The sequence below is a fragment of the Leguminivora glycinivorella genome, chromosome 1, assembly GCF_023078275.1.
Source record: "Leguminivora glycinivorella isolate SPB_JAAS2020 chromosome 1, LegGlyc_1.1, whole genome shotgun sequence".
Lineage (NCBI taxonomy): Eukaryota > Metazoa > Arthropoda > Insecta > Lepidoptera > Tortricidae > Leguminivora > Leguminivora glycinivorella.
The window spans coordinates 34,190,899-34,213,178 of record NC_062971.1 but is presented as its reverse complement, the minus strand read 5'-3'; the positions used below and the strand labels follow the sequence as shown (position 1 = coordinate 34,213,178).

General features: G+C 37.2%; 1 protein-coding gene and 1 long non-coding RNA gene across 2 annotated transcripts in view; one reads left to right on the top strand and one right to left on the bottom strand.

Annotated features, from left to right (window-relative positions):
- Positions 1-22,280, top strand: part of LOC125237726 (fatty acid synthase-like) — a 43,444-nt gene that overhangs the window by 12,438 nt on the left and 8,726 nt on the right. The window contains exons 8-14 of the mRNA XM_048144924.1: positions 17,406-17,530; positions 18,717-18,842; positions 19,098-19,319; positions 19,652-20,495; positions 20,699-20,805; positions 21,097-21,663; positions 21,948-22,145. Of these exons, the coding sequence (XP_048000881.1) occupies positions 17,406-17,530; positions 18,717-18,842; positions 19,098-19,319; positions 19,652-20,495; positions 20,699-20,805; positions 21,097-21,663; positions 21,948-22,145 (2,189 nt within the window). The remainder of the gene's footprint in view (positions 1-17,405; positions 17,531-18,716; positions 18,843-19,097; positions 19,320-19,651; positions 20,496-20,698; positions 20,806-21,096; positions 21,664-21,947; positions 22,146-22,280) is intronic.
- Positions 5,343-8,847, bottom strand: LOC125237807. The gene is made up of 6 exons (XR_007178379.1): positions 8,807-8,847; positions 8,419-8,523; positions 7,954-8,075; positions 7,758-7,827; positions 7,213-7,296; positions 5,343-5,506 (listed from the first exon to the last, which is right to left on the bottom strand). It is a non-coding gene; the product is annotated as an uncharacterized LOC125237807 (long non-coding RNA).

Below are 22,280 nucleotides of genomic sequence, written 5' to 3'. Positions count from 1 at the left end.
AGCAATGAGTAACCCACCATTGCTACAATATCCTAACTTTTCAGAAGATAACGAGTTTAGAATACACACCGATGCGTCAGGGATAGCGATAGGCTGCGTTTTATCAAACGGAGATGGTTTACCTGTTGCTTACGCCAGTAGACCCCTGAACAAAGCGGAGAAAAATTATCCCACCATTGAGAAAGAGCTTTTAGCTATTTTGTGGGGAATAAAATATTTCAGACCTTATTTATTTGGACGACGTTTCAGAGTAATTACGGATCATAGGCCGTTAGTCTATTTATTTAACATGAAGGATCCCTCCAGCCGCCTAACCAAGTTCAAATTGTATTTGCAGGAGTACGATTTTGTGGTAGAGTATTTGAAAGGTAAAGATAATGTGGCTGCAGACGCATTATCAAGGGTTGAGATAACTAGTGAACAGCTGAAAGACATGAGTGAAAGAGTTATGTTCGTAACAACACGTGGGCAAAAGAAGCGAATGGAAGAGAAAGAAAGGCAAAAAAATGCCGGCACTACGGATTTCCAAAACGGTTGGATTGATCACCCAAACGTGGCCGAAATTCTAAAAAAACCTAACAATTCAACACAATTAAGTTTTAATTCAGAAGAGTATCGCAAGTGTGCGAAAATGAATGATTGTATTTATAGCAGAAACAATACGTTTGTATATACACCCTCATTGTCACTTATTAGCGTTGCACCAGTATCCCTATCATGTATGAAACGAGCTTTCTTCATGAGGGAATTGGAAGCTTTCTGCAATATTATAAACATTAACGAAATATGCGTTATTAAAAACAAAGACAATGAAAAGATTATCAAAGAGCTAGCTCAACATATAAAAAATATAAGTAAGTGGTCCGGGCCACGACTATGTATTATAAAGGGTGCAAAAGAAGTAAAGAATAAAGATGACAGGCGAGTCATCATGAATGATTTTCATATCTTACCCACTAGCGGACACGCGGGTATGCGTAGGATGACGAATAATATAAAACGTCACTACTACTGGCCAAGCATGGAAAATGACATAAAAGCTTTTGTAAAAAAATGCGATAAATGCCAAAAGCAAAAATTCCATAAACACATAAAAGAACCGATGTCTATTACTACCACAGCCACATCGGCATGTGAAAAAGTGTATCTAGATCTAGTTGGCCCTTTAACTAAAGATAACAACGGGTATAGTTACATATTGACGATACAGTGCGAGCTCACTAAGTACGTATGGGCTTACCCATTACCCAATAAAGAGACCGAAACGGTCGCGCGAGCATTCGTTGAAGGTTTTATTTTACATTACGGCATCCCGCGCGAGATAGCAACAGACCGAGGTTCTGAATTTGTTTCTTCAACTATGCGAAATACGTGTAAATTGTTAAAAATAAATCAGATACAATCCACGGCATATCACCATGAGAGTCTCGGTTCTTTGGAGAACTCTCATAAGGCCCTGGGAGCTTTCCTCAGAATCCAGACGGATAACCAGGCTCACGAATGGAGCAACTGGCTTCAATTCTGGTGCTTCAGTTATAACACGACTATGCATTCTGAAACTAAGTATACTCCCTTCGAATTAGTATTCGGAAAACTTTGTAATTTACCAACTAATATAACTAATAATAATATAGATCCTGTGTATAACTTCGATGATTATCCGATAGCTTTAAGGTATAGATTGCAAAAGGCTCAGGAAGACGCCAGAAATAATTTAATTATGTCAAAGCAGTTAAGAAAAGAAAGATATGATAAAACATGTAATCCAATTAAGTATAAAATAGGCGATTTATTATTAGTGAAAAAAGAAGGACGTGAAAAAATGGACCCAGTGTATTTAGGTCCATACTCTGTTATTGAAGACATGGATGTTAATGTAAAAGTTTCTATAGGAAATAAACAAAATGTAATCCATAAAAATAGAACTATTCCTTATTTTATGTAACGAGTTATGCTAGTAATAAGTTAGTCATAATCATTGACTCATCGGTGCACCATGTAACAGAACAAGCGTCTATGACGAGGAAATGGACTTGTTATTACATATAAAACTTACGGCGAATCAACTTTTCCTTGACCAACTTTTTGGTGCATATTTCCTTTGGGATTTCATCGGATATTTTGATAAATAATACCTTTGAAGCTTTATCACATGTATAGTCACGTCTTCATTCATAAAATTCACTATTATTAAATGTAAAACAGGTTGGAAGAACGTATTTATCAACAAACTACGTTCGCATGGGCGAAGTACTGACACTGACAGTTGTCAACTGCATAGCGTTCCGATATTATGTCTTGGTTCCAATTACGAGTCAGAGAGGTAATAATGACTAATATTGATTATTATACTTCCTGAATATATCATTCAATGTAACAATTAAGAACAAATGTGATCTTTCATTGCGAAGTCACTTACTAAATTGATTTAAACAATCTTTCACAAAATAATATTTACGTAAAAATATTTACTTAACGCTCCATTATTGGACTACATAGGTATCAATTCCAATAGCTCTGTCTCTTTCTAAAACAGCTGCAATTTGCACGTGTTAATAGGCAAACATCCGCGTGATGATCGTGAACTTTATTACGTAGGGCGTATGACTTAGTAAACAAAGCATTTATGATCTTTTTCTTATGTGCGCGATTTAATAGCCGCCTAGTCGGAGATACGTCGGAGATAGGTCGGATGTCGGAGAAACGTCGGGGATAGGTCGGAGATAGGTCGGATGTCGGAGATACGTCGGGGATAGGTCGGAGATACGTCGGATGTCGGGGATAGGTCGGAGATACGTCGGATGTCGGAGAAAGGTCGGAGATATGTCGGATATAGGTCGGAGATAGGTCGGGGATAGGTCGGATTTAAGTCGGAGATAGAATTTATAAAAGGGTCGGAGCGAGCCGACGCGGGTCATTCTTAAAATATCTACAAGACTAACAGTGTCTCTGGCTTTCGTGTGTTATACTGGTGTGTGAAGTTGTTCTGCTATTATTTCTCTGTTTGTTTTTACTTGGAAATTATTCTAAGTGATTGTAAACTTTGAAATTGTGTCTCTGTTTGATTGTGCGGGGACGATATCGTCGTACAGTTGAACTTAGACCTGTGGTGGAATTGCTTTACTGTCAGTTGTGGGGTTAATTTAGTGTTCTATTTATAGTGTAGTGTTATATTTAAATTGATGTGTATAGTGAAGTTTTCTGTGCTTTGTTTCGTGAGTGCCGTCAAGCAATACAAAGACTGGGTCGATGTATGGCTGGTGCTTGGAGATAAGTCTGTGTTTGGTTTTGTAGGGAGTAATTCTTGCAAAACTAAGCTTAGATTATAGCACGTAAAGGAAACTTCATTCGTTTGTTTAGTTGGTCAGTAAAATTGAATTTAGTAATTTTCTATGGGGTTATTTTTGTGAAAGTTAAGTTAATAAGCCAGATCATTGTTTGTGACAGACTGTTGTCCGGCTAAGCGCTTTATACCTTGCGGCTGTTAAACATAAGGCGTTTAGGAGTCTTTTTGTTCCAAGTGGAGGGCTTGGGCGTCTTTATTTACTTACAAAAGGCGTATTTTCTCACCGGTCTCAAAGAGTCCAACTGTTAGATGGAAGTGAGGACTTTCACGATTGACGAAAGACATTAGGAGTAATCCTTGCTCACTGAAGTCGGCAGTATTTGAGGCTGGGGTCCTATATATATATATATTTATTTACTCGGTGCTCTGGTCCATGCTGGCGTTGGTTGCTGGGGATTTCGGTTGTGATCGATCCACATCTAAGTAAAGTTGATCGCAGCTGGGTCTCTCATGTGGCTGGTACTGGTGTGTCCTAGAATACTGGATATATACACGGATAGGGCGATCTACTCTCTGCTACCCTAGCCCGCGGGCAAGAGCAGAGGGGGATCTGACCGACACAAGCCTATAGGTTGCCTATCTCAGCTTCGCTGGCTGAACTGTACAGTTCTAGTAGGGATACACTTGTACATATTCTGAACACAAGATCTATGGTAAGTGAGGGTCTGTGTTTCAGATATGTTAGAGTAGGGAAAACAATAGGATTAGGGTAGCGTCACACACTATTTCTATGAAATTAGGGCTGTTTTACGATTGGTTTTGAAGTATAATTGATAGGCGTGTATTTATATGGTTTTAATGGACTTTAAATGTGGTGTTTACTATCTTAAAATATGTGGTAAAACTGGTAATTTATAAAAACTCTTATTACTTAATTTATTTGAGTGAAATTAATAATTGTGGTAGCAATTTCTGATTTTTCGGTGTGGCTGCGGGACACTTAGTGTTGCTAACTAGTTTTTCAAGGTAAATTCTATCAAATTGGCTAGGGAAACAAACTGTCTTTGGAATAAAAGGATTTGTTTGTTATAGGGCCCAGTGGCATGCGAGCGCCGTCCACTGATGGAAAGTCTAAAGCTTAGAAAAGTTTGACTTACTTATTTCTTATAAAAGTTAGCAACTGCTCGGTGTTTCGATAAAACATTAGAAAGATCGAGAAGTTATGGTCTATTAGCAGTATTGGGGAAAAGGGGGGATTAGCTAGGGAAAAGAAACAAAATAAAATAAAAGGGGGGGTTAGTTAGTAGATAGATAGCCCTTCTGGCTTGGCATAGGACTCTCAATAAAGCAGTTTGATTGAGATTAAGGATCCTATTCCGCAACGCAAGTTCGTACCCAAGCCAGGATCACTAATAGAGCGTAGCGGTTGTTTTCTAAAATATTTTTTAATATTTATTTCATGTATGTTTCACTCACTAACTTTTATTCTAAAATTCCTTCATCACGTCATTAATTTTCTCACTCATAACTTTCTAGGCCTAAACCTGATAAAATACTCTTCTATAACACTATATTATTATGCTACAATAACCTTTATTCTTCTCTAAAATATAAATAAATAAAATTTTAAAAAAAAAATTAGTCAAAAATACAGCTGATACTCATTAAAGGATCTAGGTTATCGCGGTTCTCATCGAAGGGTTCTACTTATTCACGCTAGACGATCACAAGGCCAAATTTAAGGGGTATATTTAAAGGGGGGTTAGCTATAATGTTGGTTAGTCAAGTAAGTAAGTAAATAAGTAATGTGAGCGGGAGTTTAGTTACATTTGGTTCCGTGACCAAGGGATCTAAGATGTGCTCTGTAGAACACATCTTGGATACCAAGGTTTACAAATAAATAATAGGAAGTAGCCGTTGCAAGGTTACTTTTGGTGCCGAGCAACCAGAATTTTAATAACCTTATTTTATTAGCCTTACCAGGCTACATTTGTTGTTGTGAAAACGAGTGGGTGTGCTGTATTTCTTGACTTATTTCATCTCTAAATAAAACTCATATACCTAATATTTTTATTCAATCGCTATTTCATAAAAACTAAAATAACTTTATCGTTAATAAACAAGTCTGTAGTATTTTCTTCCATTGTTAATTCTTGCCGCGTTCCGAGCGAAGTTATGCATCAGTACAGAATCAATTATATTTTCGTCTTCCTCTGGTATCTGTAAAAATAAAATAATAAAATTAAAGTAGCGTAGTAAACTTAGACAAAATCTATTTCTAGGAAATTAGCTCATAATCGCAGTGGTTGAACTAAATATTGTCCCGATTAGGCAATTTTAGCACCATTCGGGTTGCATTGCTACGTAGCAATTGTTGGCATTGGCACATCTTGACGTTCCTTTGCGCCTGTGCGTAGTACTATTATTTATTCTGTGTCTTAATGTATGTTTTATGGCTGTTGTATAGGCAGGGCAAGTACTGGAAATACTAGGTACTTATATAGAAAATACCCATGTATCTAAAATAATAGGAAGCGCGGAGCTGTAGCACTTTAGAAGAGTTTGCCACCTCGTGACCGGAATTGGAAACATAAGTGTGTGAACTATGTACAATAGCAATAGAATTTCATGTTAAAACAAATAGTTCTCTATATGTATAGTACATTTTCATAGCAGGCTCTGCCATCTTCAGGGTTATTTTGAAAGCTCACATCACGTTTGCACTTCACACCGGAGATCGGATAGCTTCGACGCTGTCCTATATAGTCCATGAACACTCTCTGATGTTATGTATGTTCCTGGCAGGCGTCTGTTATACAGAATTTCATTTATAGGCAGGATAACTACTAGTTAGGACAGTAAGTAGGTCGTTATCATAATCTAGATGTAAGATTATATTATCTCAGATAACCTAGGATACCTAAGCCCTAGATTTAAGACCTAGTAATACAAGAAGATAGGCTCTAGTCTAATTGCTATGGGGGCGCGATTATTTATTGTCGCGCTGAAGTACAAAATTGTAGGTGGCATTCCGCCATTTTTCTATGAATGCTGCTAATAGCTACACGCATGTGGTATTACGACAAGTACATCCTTCGATGGATGGTTTGTTTGCATTTCAGTTGTAACTCTATAATCTAAAATTTGGCTGACAGGATTTCATACATCATACAATAATTTGGCATATTGTTTGTACGGTTTATACCAAATATTGTCACTGTAGTGCAGCCATGAGAAGAACAGGTTTCTGTCTGTTAAGATATAGGTATTAATAATATTAGGACTAATTTAAGTTCATTAGCTTATAAGTCATCATATATTTTCATATTACATCCGTGGTAAACAAGTATATGTCATCTCTTGACGGTAAGCGGTCACCGTAGTCTATGTCTGTCAGTAATTTCAGAATAAATTAAATGTACCTTGTGAATTTCAACTTTCTATACGTATATATTTTTACTGTAGTAATACAAATAAGTATGTATGTATAAACAAGATTTTCAATAGCTTCATATGACATGAGTTCGTTATCTTACATGATAAGCTGTAGGCTAGTCTAAAATAGTAAGTGTAAAACCATACAATCATTATGTTCAGTAGATTGTGTACACAGCTTTTATACAATATTTCACAAGTCAGGAGTATGCCAACATACTGTATTTCATTACAACCATGTCAAACATATCCTACAAAATATTAGCATTACCAGCATCTGGGAGGTCGTACCTCGCCATACCCTAACTCCACTACTGCTTGATCATTGTCACAATTGCTTAATGAATTTCATGAAAATTGATTGAAATTTGTAATATTCCTGTTAAGTAGGCATACTCGTAGATAATAAGCACCATTACTACTATAAAACTATATTTTACTGAGGTTCAGAAATAGTATGTATGTAGTATGCAGTAGGTATGTAAACTTACCTAACGTGACCGGGTCCAGTCTGATTGTCGGATTACTTTGTTGTTCAGTAACGTTGAACGAGCTGGTAGTGCAGATCAGCGAGACTGAAAGGAAATAGTCAGACATTAGAAATGTTCATGTAGATAGAGTAAGAAAAGGGTTTAGTTTTAGAGTGGGGTTCTGCCAAATAGGAACAATATTATTTCACTTATCTACTCACGGGGGCGCGTCGCTTTATTTGTAAACTAAGACACGCCCGTGAGAAATATTGTGTCAGAAAAAACAACGCATACTACAAAATTTACAAAAGGAAATTAAAAATAGAAAAGTTTGAGAACCTCTGCCGTGCAGTTCATATCTACATGAGCTAGGACATAAATGAGTTAGTAATAAGTTTGCTTAGCCAATAGAATTAGGATAAGTTCATTTAAGTTCAATTTTCACTTCATCGCTTATTGCCGTCGCTATACTTCGCCTAAATTATCTAAATATAATATTAATGCCATGAGCTGTTCACTTTTAACTTTAATAATTAGAACATGTTATTATAATAAAACATAAGTACCTTTCATTTATATGAAGTCAGTAGATATATGGAAGACGGTCCAACTGAAGCGTGGCCTCTCGGGTAAAACCTGAAATTGTACATATTGAAAGATTAGTTAAAAAAGGGTGTATGTATGTTTAAGGAATCTTATTTATAAATACGTATCATTAAGATTGTTTATATTTATCTAGGGCAATCATGGTTAAGTACTTACTTGGGAATTGTGCTAAGACGGAGTACAGTCCATAAAAAGACACACCGGAAAATTCCTCAGTCCACCTGCACATTGCCGACAGCTGGTTGATGTTCTTCGAGGATGGTTACCCATTTCATATACTGAAAATTAATACATACATTGTTTAAACTCAATGTAGCAGAAATAAAATCTATGCTAAGTCTGGATTTTTAGTCTACATAATTTTATTTAAGTATCAGTCGTCAAGTTTTATCTTTGAAAAATACAAAATTAAAGTTTGGACAAGATTCAATGCCTATTTTTAAATGCCATGACATTCATTTGAGGTCCTACAAATATTATTTTCCATAGCCCATAAGCCAGCGCTTCAGAAAAATAATTGAGAAGTTTATATGTTGGTACGGAAACTACATTACAAGTTCCAAGTACAGTTAGGTAGCCTAGATCAAATAAATTAGTCAAAGATATAATTTTAATGCTTACCGTTTAACCAAGGTATGTTCAGTTTCTATAAATATTGTTTTCCATAAAATTTGTGGCAGATGTGTAGAAATATCGGGCATTGTAAATTCCAATTAGATGTTGAAACTGAAAAATCGAACAACCATGTAAACCTCATTGAAAGTAACAAATATATTTTGTTAGTTAGGCCTATTTCACGTACATTTAGATCCTCTTAGGGAATGTGAAAGTCAGAAAGTAATGTGGGGAATTTACTAATCAATAACTTATCTGACGACAGAACAATAAAATAAGCAACATTTCACCATATATATTCGGTCTAGTCGTTGTAGTTCGCAAGTATGTTCTGCTGGGTTTCGAAAACGACGACTTGTTTGAAAACACATCAAATAATAAAACAAAAGCTTACCTTTCATGCAAAACTGCTTTTGAAGTAGGCAATTAGTTCACTTTATCAATTGAGGCATAGCCCGATAAGACATCCTTTGCATGGGCTGTTTGCTCATTAGATCATGAGTATGAGCACTAAATTCTTCTATTATCTTGATGAGAAACACAACAAAACACATGTCCATTGCATTCACGTTTTTTTTTCCAACAATAATGTCATGTCAATTTCGTAACCTCACTTTCGCTAACGGAAAATTACATTGCAATTGCAGTTCAGAGTTCAATTTGATAAAACAGGCTCACTTTGTCGACAAAATTATTTAGAAGTAACGCGTGTTTAGGGCAAATAATGTTTTGTTTGCATCTTCTTAGTTTGCTAAATGACAAAATGGCGAATATGGACGGTTCATGACCGGCGTCGGCGCAGAATTGCCTGTCGTTTGTTTAAGCCGAGTAAAATAAAGCGAATATTTAAATAATTCTAGTTGTAGATCACGTAATTAATAATGAGCTAAAGAAAACAAAAACGGATCTGCCATTTTTTCGCGAACAAGCGGATTAGCGGTAAGCATGACATAGATTAGAGAAAATAATTTAACCACAGATAACATATATCTTCGCCAAAAGGTGTTCTATCGGTGACATTACACAAACTATCATTGTTTTTAAGTTGGTACGCTTGATCGGTCATACAATTTTCGACAAAAGATATTCAGTAATTCAGTAATTTATTGTCCGGTGTTGTCATTTACAAAACTTTACTTCATTTTTCTCTACTTCATTATAGTAAAATTAATACAATAGATGTATTTAAATACAAAAGATTTTGTTAATTTAATTTTCTATTGCTTAAATCACATCAAACTATTCAAGTTGTGTAGATTTTGAACGGTATTTTGTAAATAGGGCCTAACACATGTCCCCTTACAAGTGCGGTCCGACCGTCTGTTAGATCCTTAAAGAATCTCACAATATATTTTTAATGTGGTCACACTTTTGTAAACCGATGCGCACACGCGATTTCCTACGCATTGACAAATTTACACGATAGTTTTCGTTCGATTTCATTAAATTATGAAAAAAAAAAAAAAAACAATTATATATTTCTAATAACTAGTCAAATAAAAAGTCAAATATTATAGGCTAAATTTATGATATCAAATAATTGTTTTGTTGATTTAATGTTTGTGACTACTAAAAACACATTAGTGTGTTTACAATGAAAATACGCCCATGAGGAAAATTGTAAAAGAAAAAAAAACGGTTAAGGATGACAATATTGACAGTGACAGTTCCTTACGAAAAAAAAATCTGAGCGCGAAGTTATTAAATTTTATTTAAGAAAACCGATTTCACTGAAATTATAGTGTTATGTAGCTTCAAATAATTAGTGTAATTGATAGGGTAGGAGCATGTGTGATTTTTAGTGACGTCTTATTATCACACGTAGAGAAATGTGAGAGTTAACTACGTTTTGAAACGAAGAGCTCTGTTAGTGAAAACATAGTAATTTCAATTAGTTTTAGGCCATAATTAGTTAGTTAAAAAAGGTGTTAGTGCAATAGTGCAAGACTTGAGTACATGGAGACAGAGTTAGCAACAGTTTGGACGCGAAAAACATGAAGTGAACATTGAGATATTTCGTGGGACGTTCGAGTTGAAGTACCCGGCTTTTGATGTCAACTAACGGAGGAGTAAGAGTTTTTGAGCCTGGTCTCATACCTGCTCATAGGACCAATGTGTTACTGAAGATTTTCAATATGATTATGTTGTTAGTGGTGCCATATTATGCCACACTAAACAGAAGAATGGAACAGAAAATGCCGATCAAGAAAAATACATATATGTAAGTGTTCAAAACCCCAGTTAATTTACCCTATTCTAGTTTTATTGAGCAAACAAGACGGAGTTTTATAGTCTGCAGTAATTTTTGAGTTAGAAAAATTAAAGTCACTTAGCGATCAGACGGTTAAAGTACCTAGATGGTCCTGCAACCTTAGTTGGCAAATATTTTTGGAAAATATTTTGACCTTGTGATTTTTATTTTATCTTTCCCTCTGTTTATTGGAACGTCTATAACTTAGCTTTAGTTTCAACCTAAGATAGATTCTTACCACAGCAGTGTTTCTGTCATTGAACATAGTGGATCAGCGAGGACGGTGGAAACATGCGGTGAAAACTTCAGTGTGTGTTTAAGTGCATGCGTAGTAACGCTAGTGAAATAACAAGTGTTTATGATATTCGATTTATGCAATATTTTATTTTTTGACCAATGATTGGACAAATAAGGACTAGCCAACTTTAGAGTTAAAGAAATATTCATTGGTTTCAAGTTACTTGCTGTGTTCAAAAATAAGTAACTGGATCTTTTGCGATTATGCTGATTGTGATCAAGTGTGCAACGTGTCTTCAGAAGAGATTTCATGGTGTCCTGGGCTATTAAGGAAAACTTTGAAATATTACCTACTTGTGTCGGACCAGGGTCAGTGGAAATGCCTCTGAGGAGGGCCAGCAGGATTTAATCATCATCATTAGCTACTCAAGAACTCATCATAGAACTAGCCAAGTATGAAGGAGAAAAAAGAAAGAGAGACACCATGACCAAGTTTCTCAGCCCATTGTCGTGTTTGTTAACAATTTTCTAAGTTTGCTGCAGCTGCAAATGCCATGAAGAAGGAATAAATTGTCTGAGGTTACAAAAGACTGTCGGGGCATGTTTTACAATATTGAAGACACGGACATAGAATAGGACAATACAAGTTTTAAGCTCGTTTCAAGAAAAAATCATTATTTTGTTATATTATTATCCAATCAAATAAAAGTATTTTGAACCTACTTATGCCATCATTTTGTATTTTATCATAAGGCAATTAAAACCAAAATAAAATTTTGCAGATAGTTTAAAAAAAAAAAGGAATATATTTTATCAAAACCACATCAAATTTGATGTTACATTATATTTTACAAAAAATATCAAAACCAAATCAAAATTGATGATACATCATATTTTGCGGGAAAAAATTGAAAATATGAAAACCACTTCAAAACTGCAATTACTTTTTTTTGCAAAATTGTATTATGCGTTTATTATGAACATTACATGATGTGTAATGTAAATTTTATGAATACATTGGTTACAAGTCAATGACCTTTTAGTAAAGAGTTTCCTTTAATTGCGGCATACTTATGTGGAACATTATTATATTTTCTTTCTTATCATCATCATCATTATCATTATTTGAAATACGTTATGAATTCTTGTAAATTTTATTGAGATTCAGTGTTATTATTATAAGGGTGGTAGAAGTCAAAATTTTGTCTGAAATTAATTTTATTTCTATAGTGATCTATGTGGTAAAGGGCTTTATTGGCTAGCACATCGTATAGTTTCTCTGTCACTTAGTAGTTTCGTCCCTAGGATTATAAAATGGTGTATGGTGGATGTAAATTTATAATACGGATTTTTTTTTATTATCTAGATAAAGAAGTCGGTTCATTATATGGACAACAATTTTTTTTAAAATCTTTATTTTGTAAGAAGAATGTATTGGATATACATTGTATGGTTATATTATTTTAATATAACAATAACTGGACATCATAGTAGCTAGTCTACCTGGGGTAGACATTAGAAAATTCAGAGCGGTGGATAAGCTATTTTTCATTTTAGTTATTACAGTTAGCAGTGATATTTATTATTTATGCGTTATCATTTTTTTACATTATATAGGGTGGTATACTGTACGATGTCGGCAGGCATCAGTGCAAATCCTCGTTTCTAAGCATAACGATTTTATCAGACAAAGGTTAGAGTAGGGAGGGCCACTATTTTTTTTTTTGCTTACTGTACTTTATTAAATTTTTGCATTTTGTGCTATCAATGTTGCATTATGAACTGAAAAAAAAAAAACAAAAACAGGGAAATTGAAAGTAGGGTAGTGTCCTTACAGTAATTGACTCTAATTAAAATGTGAACATAAAATGTAACATTTTCTTCGTACGAACATTTTATTTTTAGTATGTGCATCAAACAATTTTCACACATTGTCAAATTTCTTGCGGTTAATAAATATTTTGTAAAAATGAAATATAGACGTATAAAATGAAACCTATCATAAATAAATTGAAATTTTCTTTGCCTTCGAGTCAGGGTAGAGTGGAGTAAAATGGGATACGTAAATTTTTGAAGTTATTATAGAATTTTATTTTCATTTTTATTATTTATTTTGATTACTTTTAAAAGCGTTGGCTTTCTGTAAACAATCGAATGAAAGCGTAATTGAGGAGGAATGAACGAGTGTATGTGTATTGTGTATAAGTTAGAGGTGATGAATGCTTATAGATGTATGTTTGATAGATTGAATGGCTGGATATGACGGATGTAAGATATGAAAGTGTGTCTCGAATGTTTTATTTTATGGAATGAGTGGATTGATACAGACAGACAGCGCTGGAAAGTGGTCAAAACTAGTTTGGTCGGAATTTGCGGGGAACAAACAAGGGGGGGCTGAGGGAAACACATTAGCCATAAAAAGCTTATCGGTTAGGTTAAAATCCATTTGGATTCGACCCATTTCAAGGGTAGTTTTTCGTGGCTACTCACTCTACAAGGTAATAAGACCCATACTAAAACCACACACCTCATCTTGAATGGGATGTATTTGACAGTCGACATATTTTAGGGCCGATATCGTCTAGTGAGAACGAGGCTCTTTTCAATATTTGTTTCCCTGTTATGTGTTCGAATTTGTGAAGTTTAGTATCATCAAATCATTTCTTCATTTGATCATGATGTGGTACCAAGTTGAGGTACATGCCTATGTCATTTAAGGTTTGTTTTATAAAAAAAAAAAAAACACATCCAAACAGATCTTAAGTCAGTATATTTTATTCAAGTATGAGACATGCGCCAAAACATGTGGCTGGAGTGATTAGGTAGAGGAATTGGTTTGAGTTCCGACAATGGAGATTGAAGGCTCTGGACTTATAATGAGAGCTCTAAAGGTTTCTTCGTAATTGCGTGGGAAGTTATTGTGAACTCGTTGAAATTATCGCGATAATTATTCCGGTCCAACAGTGTGGATGGAATGAATATTCGCCGCGACCGGGGAACGAGCTAGCAAGAACGGGTTAATAGGACCTATCAGATTCACAACCTGGTATCCCTGGCGATGCGTGGACTCTGAGAAAGGGGTTATCATGGTTCATTGTCGAGATTCTAATGAGCTGATTTCAAAACTGAGTCGCTAGCAGTTGCATAGTATTGGAATACACACTACACGATTAGAAATGGGGGGATATTTCCGACTGATCTAGAAATATTTTTCTTTTATTCTTTTATTCAGTTTTATTGCTTCTTTTGCTAGATCAGATTGCAATTTTTTACAAAACTACTTTGTAATTTGTAAAAAATAGTCAATCTTGGGGGCGAGTTGTAACAGAACAAGCGTCTATGACGAGGAAATGGACTTGTTATTACATATAAAACTTACGGCGAATCAACTTTTCCTTGACCAACTTTTTGGTGCATATTTCCTTTGGGATTTCATCGGATATTTTGATAAATAATACCTTTGAAGCTTTATCACATGTATAGTCACGTCTTCATTCATAAAATTCACTATTATTAAATGTAAAACAGGTTGGAAGAACGTATTTATCAACAAACTACGTTCGCATGGGCGAAGTACTGACACTGACAGTTGTCAACTGCATAGCGTTCCGATATTATGTCTTGGTTCCAATTACGAGTCAGAGAGGTAATAATGACTAATATTGATTATTATACTTCCTGAATATATCATTCAATGTAACAATTAAGAACAAATGTGATCTTTCATTGCGAAGTCACTTACTAAATTGATTTAAACAATCTTTCACAAAATAATATTTACGTAAAAATATTTACTTAACGCTCCATTATTGGACTACATAGGTATCAATTCCAATAGCTCTGTCTCTTTCTAAAACAGCTGCAATTTGCACGTGTTAATAGGCAAACATCCGCGTGATGATCGTGAACTTTATTACGTAGGGCGTATGACTTAGTAAACAAAGCATTTATGATCTTTTTCTTATGTGCGCGATTTAATAGCCGCCTAGTCGGAGATACGTCGGAGATAGGTCGGATGTCGGAGAAACGTCGGGGATAGGTCGGAGATAGGTCGGATGTCGGAGATACGTCGGGGATAGGTCGGAGATACGTCGGATGTCGGGGATAGGTCGGAGATACGTCGGATGTCGGAGAAAGGTCGGAGATATGTCGGATATAGGTCGGAGATAGGTCGGGGATAGGTCGGATTTAAGTCGGAGATAGAATTTATAAAAGGGTCGGAGCGAGCCGACGCGGGTCATTCTTAAAATATCTACAAGACTAACAGTGTCTCTGGCTTTCGTGTGTTATACTGGTGTGTGAAGTTGTTCTGCTATTATTTCTCTGTTTGTTTTTACTTGGAAATTATTCTAAGTGATTGTAAACTTTGAAATTGTGTCTCTGTTTGATTGTGCGGGGACGATATCGTCGTACAGTTGAACTTAGACCTGTGGTGGAATTGCTTTACTGTCAGTTGTGGGGTTAATTTAGTGTTCTATTTATAGTGTAGTGTTATATTTAAATTGATGTGTATAGTGAAGTTTTCTGTGCTTTGTTTCGTGAGTGCCGTCAAGCAATACAAAGACTGGGTCGATGTATGGCTGGTGCTTGGAGATAAGTCTGTGTTTGGTTTTGTAGGGAGTAATTCTTGCAAAACTAAGCTTAGATTATAGCACGTAAAGGAAACTTCATTCGTTTGTTTAGTTGGTCAGTAAAATTGAATTTAGTAATTTTCTATGGGGTTATTTTTGTGAAAGTTAAGTTAATAAGCCAGATCATTGTTTGTGACAGACTGTTGTCCGGCTAAGCGCTTTATACCTTGCGGCTGTTAAACATAAGGCGTTTAGGAGTCTTTTTGTTCCAAGTGGAGGGCTTGGGCGTCTTTATTTACTTACAAAAGGCGTATTTTCTCACCGGTCTCAAAGAGTCCAACTGTTAGATGGAAGTGAGGACTTTCACGATTGACGAAAGACATTAGGAGTAATCCTTGCTCACTGAAGTCGGCAGTATTTGAGGCTGGGGTCCTATATATATATATATTTATTTACTCGGTGCTCTGGTCCATGCTGGCGTTGGTTGCTGGGGATTTCGGTTGTGATCGATCCACATCTAAGTAAAGTTGATCGCAGCTGGGTCTCTCATGTGGCTGGTACTGGTGTGTCCTAGAATACTGGATATATACACGGATAGGGCGATCTACTCTCTGCTACCCTAGCCCGCGGGCAAGAGCAGAGGGGGGGATCTGACCGACACAAGCCTATAGGTTGCCTATCTCAGCTTCGCTGGCTGAACTGTACAGTTCTAGTAGGGATACACTTGTACATATTCTGAACACAAGATCTATGGTAAGTGAGGGTCTGTGTTTCAGATATGTTAGAGTAGGGAAAACAATAGGATTAGGGTAGCGTCACACACTATTTCTATGAAATTAGGGCTGTTTTACGATTGGTTTTGAAGTATAATTGATAGGCGTGTATTTATATGGTTTTAATGGACTTTAAATGTGGTGTTTACTATCTTAAAATATGTGGTAAAACTGGTAATTTATAAAAACTCTTATTACTTAATTTATTTGAGTGAAATTAATAATTGTGGTAGCAATTTCTGATTTTTCGGTGTGGCTGCGGGACACTTAGTGTTGCTAACTAGTTTTTCAAGGTAAATTCTATCAAATTGGCTAGGGAAACAAACTGTCTTTGGAATAAAAGGATTTGTTTGTTATAGGGCCCAGTGGCATGCGAGCGCCGTCCACTGATGGAAAGTCTAAAGCTTAGAAAAGTTTGACTTACTTATTTCTTATAAAAAGTTAGCAACTGCTCGGTGTTTCGATAAAACATTAGAAAGATCGAGAAGTTATGGTCTATTAGCAGTATTGGGGAAAAGGGGGATTAGCTAGGGAAAAGAAACAAAACAAAATAAAAGGGGGGGTTAGTTAGTAGATAGATAGCCCTTCTGGCTTGGCATAGGACTCTCAATAAAGCAGTTTGATTGAGATTAAGGATCCTATTCCGCAACGCAAGTTCGTACCCAAGCCAGGATCACTAATAGAGCGTAGCGGTTGTTTTCTAAAATATTTTTTAATATTTATTTCATGTATGTTTCACTCACTAACTTTTATTCTAAAATTCCTTCATCACGTCATTAATTTTCTCACTCATAACTTTCTAGGCCTAAACCTGATAAAATACTCTTCTATAACACTATATTATTATGCTACAATAACCTTTATTCTTCTCTAAAATATAAATAAATAAAATTTTAAAAAAAAATTAGTCAAAAATACAGCTGATACTCATTAAAGGATCTAGGTTATCGCGGTTCTCATCGAAGGGTTCTACTTATTCACGCTAGACGATCACAAGGCCAAATTTAAGGGGTATATTTAAAGGGGGGTTAGCTATAATGTTGGTTAGTCAAGTAAGTAAGTAAATAAGTAATGTGAGCGGGAGTTTAGTTACAACCAGGTGTGCGTCACATTTCATTATATTATTGACCCCCTAAAATATAAATGATGTTATCTCTGTAGCAAAGTTCAGCAGCGCCGAGTATCACGTGAACAACCTGGTGTCGCCGGTGCTGTTCGCCGACGCTCTGGCGAAGGTGCCGGCGCGTGCGCTGCTCATAGAAGTGGGGCCGCATGCTCTGCTGCAGGTACCAAAAGATCTTGAAACTATTATTTGAAGTTTAAGTGATCATATCAGTTTCTCTACGGAATAACAGATTTGTATCCTACCGACTGCGCCATTTAGTTGATACTTTGTCTTTCATTCTAAGCGGTTCCATATTTTGACACAACAGCTTTCGCAGTGCGTTATCCGTCGGATTCCAACAGCTCATTCAAAGCAATATTTAGCATTATGCTTGTGGCTGTTAGAATGGTTGAGGTTAAAAAGAATGTCATCATCATCATAAGAATTTATGCAACCTTATTTATATGGAAGTCTTCCGCTTACTCGTGTATCAAGGCACGAAGATTAAACAAACTTTGCCACCGAGTGCAACACAAAATTCACCACACCAACACGAACAAAATACTGTCTATCAGGAGAGACAAAAAATCGATTTACTAGAGAATTAGGTACAAACATCATTTCAATTTATATCCAAAATGTGTCAAAAATAGCAAGAAATATGTTGTGTGAAAAAAAATGGGAAATAATAAGTCACAAATTAAGATATACTCGTTTTTCTTAATTTTGTGCACATATGGGTATTGGTTTTGAGCTTACTAAATACATATGTGTAAGTCATGCATATAGGAATCATAAATACTGTTCATTTGAGGTTTATCAGAGTAAGTTATGTGCGTTTAGGGTAATAAAAACAAAACAACATGATCACTTGTATCAGAAATAAATGATATCATCCAAAGGAAAATGTCAGTATCTGACAAAACTAAAGACCTTCCTTGTCAATTACTAATAATATATATTTACGTACATACATTCATACAATCACGCCTGTATCCCATAAAGGGGTAGGCAGAGCACATGAACTACTCAAGTTTCAGTGCCACTTTTGACAAAAAGGGGTTGAAAGAAAATATTTATGATTCAAAATCATCATTTATAGGTAAAATCTGCCTACCCGCTTAAAACATCAAGTTAAAATTTGTACGAAATTACTTTGCACTCTTGTGGATAAAATGCAATTTTGCTCTCTGTTTTCGAATAGCAAAGAATGCCTTTATTAGTTGGTGTGGTGAAAAGAACTATTCTCTAGTGCTTTCTCTCTCTGTTGTTAATTGGTGAATATCATGATATATGTGTTCCTTCTTCCTTGAGAGTATCAGATATTATAAAGTTTCTCCGGTTTGATCTATCGATCTGGTTCGCAGGCAGTTTTGCGGCGTTCCATGAGAGAGGCGGCGCACGTGCCCCTGGTGCTTCGTGACTCGCCCGACACGCTCGTGCATCTGCTCGCCGCTATAGGCAAGGCTTACGCGTACGGCGCCCAGCCACAGGTACTTTCACTTGGAGTTAGCCATGGAACGGTTGCTACTTCCGTAACATTTCAGCTTAGATCATAGCCACGGATTTCTGTCGCTGGTTTTTTCCCTCTTGACCCTGAATTGTACATTTCATGCAATTCAACTCACTGACTGATGCAATGTTTAGTTTTTAGGAAATAGAGTAACCATGTACTATCTGCGTAGTTTTACAAAGTAGCGACCAACGATACCACAATTTGTTGCTTACCTATTTATCTATTCCTGCAGGTTTCGCGCCTATACCCTCATGTTTCATTTCCTGTGTCCCGCGGTACGCCAGGGCTGGCTTCACACGTAGCCTGGGACCACTCCATCGAGTGGGACGTGCCTGACTTCTCCAAGGGCCGGTGCGAGAGCGTCGTCAACTTCGACCTCGACAACCCTGATGACGCCTTCATCGCCGGTCACAACATCGATGGGAGGGTGCTCTTCCCCGCTACGGGATACATTGTAAGTTTTATTTACAGGCTCGTCTACAAGGATCTAAAAAAGTGAAAGATCTAGAAATCATTATTTAAAGTTAAAGTGATCACCTTCTCTTAGGAGCGTATGCTTAAAGTTCGTATCCCACTGACTGCGCCATTTAATTAAATTGTATTGTTTGAATAATTCTGCAAATATTACTTTAATTATTTCTAATAAATCGGTGACTACCGATGAAACAGCTATAGGTTTGCAGGACTAGCACATGGTTATCGCGATAGTATCTCGCGGCGATATAATCTCGCGCAAATCATGTGCTAGCGCTAAAGGCTTACAAATTATAAGTATTTTTTTACCAGATGTTGGTGTGGCGCACTGTGGCAAAGATGCACAGTTTGGATTTAGAAAGCACAGCGGTGGTTTTTGAGAACGTTCAGTTCCGTCGAGCCACCATCGTGCTACGTGACGCACCACTGCGGTTCTACATCACGGTTTTGAGGACCACAGGAGAATTTGAGGTCTGCGAGGGAGGCACAGCTGTAGCCACGGGTACGGTGCGGCTCGCTGTCGACTCCGCCACTGAGTTCCTACCCGCTGAAGTGCTGTCCGAAGTAGACGACCACGAGAACCTACCTCCCCTTGACTCCGAAGATATCTACAAAGAATTTCGACTCCGAGGATACAACTTTAAAGGCCTATTTTGCGGAATCAAATCCTCAGACGCGCGTGGCACTCGCGGTCTGGTCAAATGGGAGGGCAATTGGATCACTTTTATGGATTCAACTCTGCAATTTGGCCTAATAGGCAACGATACTCGTGCGCTGTATGTACCAACTCGTCTGCAGCGTTTAGTCATCGATCCAAAAGTACAGCGAGAGGCGTTAAACGCGGAGACCAATACTGTACCTATCAAATGCTGTCCCGACATTGACGTTGTTGTGTGTGGCGGTGTAGAATGTCGAGGCATGAGTGCCTCACGGGCACCACACCGCGTGAACGTCCAAGCCACACCTACTATTGAAAAGCATGTATTCGTACCCTTTGAAACAACGCATTTTGATCAGAAAGAGTGTTCCAGGAGATTTGCACTTTCTGTCGCTCTGCAGCTAGTGATTGAGAACTGCAGTTCGCTGCAACTGACGCTTGCAGAGTTCGCGTTCCAGCGGCCATTGGATGAACTGCTACTACCACACGTTATGCAAGGTAATGCAGGATTCATTTTTAGTTTCTTTTAACAAGGGTCAAACTTGTTGTATTTTTGCAAGTGGCAATATTGATCTTTTGCTTTCTCGGATTTAATACGAATATTGGCACGTTTTAACTTTGCCTCCTTATAAAACAAATAACTATTTATTCTGATTTTAATTTTGATGGGGACAGCAAAAAGATACAATTTGTTTGCACAGCTCTAGAAGTGGAACCATCGACTCGCAGATTGCGCGTGGAGGCAACGTTGGCAGCGGGCGGCGATGTAGCGAAATACACCGCATTCATGGAACCACTGCAGGTCAAGGTAACCTGAAGCCTCAATAGGTATATGACAGCACGTGTAGTAGGTATACGGTTATAAGTTGTATTAGTCTTAGTTTTAGTGAAAAAGTGTAATTATTCACAATAATCCAGAAATAGTGGTTTATTATCGAAAAAACCGACGAGAACGTTTGTTTTAAACTTGTTTTAAACTTTTATGTCCCTAACTTTCATGGTTTCTTAAGAAACTGGATAGTCATTGTATTAGATACACGTTTATTTTCTGATTAAACCCAATACGTTGGAATTGGAACTAACCCTTTAAATTTTTCAGGTGTCAAGTAAGAGCACGGTTCTGGAGCAGTGTAATTTGATATTGGATAACAACATGTCCTCAATAGGTACGCCGATTGCACGGGACGGGAGTCCGGTCAAGTCGAATGGTTTGTCTAACGCACCAAACTATGAGCTAGATTCGATCAATGGTGCGTCAATTTGTTCGTCCAACAAAGCGTCGATGAACGGTGGGCAGAAGGCACCAAATGGTGTTCCAACTCCGAAGAACGACGTAGCAAGGGTGGTGAACGATGTATCGGTCCCAAATAACGGTCTGGCGAAGGCACCTAATACTGTCCCGATCTGTGACACAAAAGCGCCGAACGTTAGGCCGATCTCGACTAACGGTGCGCCGAAGATGCCGAAGGATATACCGGCCTCGAAGAATGGTGTACCAATGGCATCAAACGGTGTAAACATGGCGAAAAATGGTGTGTCGACGCCGCCGACCAGTGTGCTGCCCGTGCCAAATGCGAATGGTGACTTTGTGCTGCTGAAGGAGACGGTTGGCACATTCGACGACACAACAGTACAAAAGCAGATAGCAGCTACTGGATTAAGAATGGTAATATCTGTAGTCACGACTACATATTTCCCGGAAAGGCAGACTAGGCCACAAATTTCTACTTGATACGACCCCTCCTATACCTCTATAACTATCTTCACTTTAAAAAAAAGCCTTACACACACGCCTGTTTTAGGAACGCTGGCCTTTCTTCTGGATTTTCCTGATTTGATCACCGATGAGGAAGTCACCGACAAAACGCCGGTTTCTGCATCCCCCTTGTACACTCTGTTTGTTAGGCTGCATGCATGTCCAAACGATCTCACACTTTTCTTGTTTTTAAGGTATCGCATATACGCACCGCGTCGTGTGACTACATGCTGCTACGGCGTGTAGTGACCGTGCCGACGACGAAGGTCGTCATCCAAGTGCGTGACGACGACTACGCCTGGGTGGAGGAACTGAAGGACGCCAGGAAGCGCGCCGAGACAGAGGACATGCGTGTATACGTGTGGTCGAATTCCAGTGAATCTGGTGTGCAGGTAATCGTGCTTCCATTAAGTATCATCAAATATTAGATGATGTCTGAACTATAATTTGAGGCTATGGTCTTTGTTTTAACAATGTATTTCATTATAAATTGAAATAGATATTATACACGAAAGAAAAAAAGAACA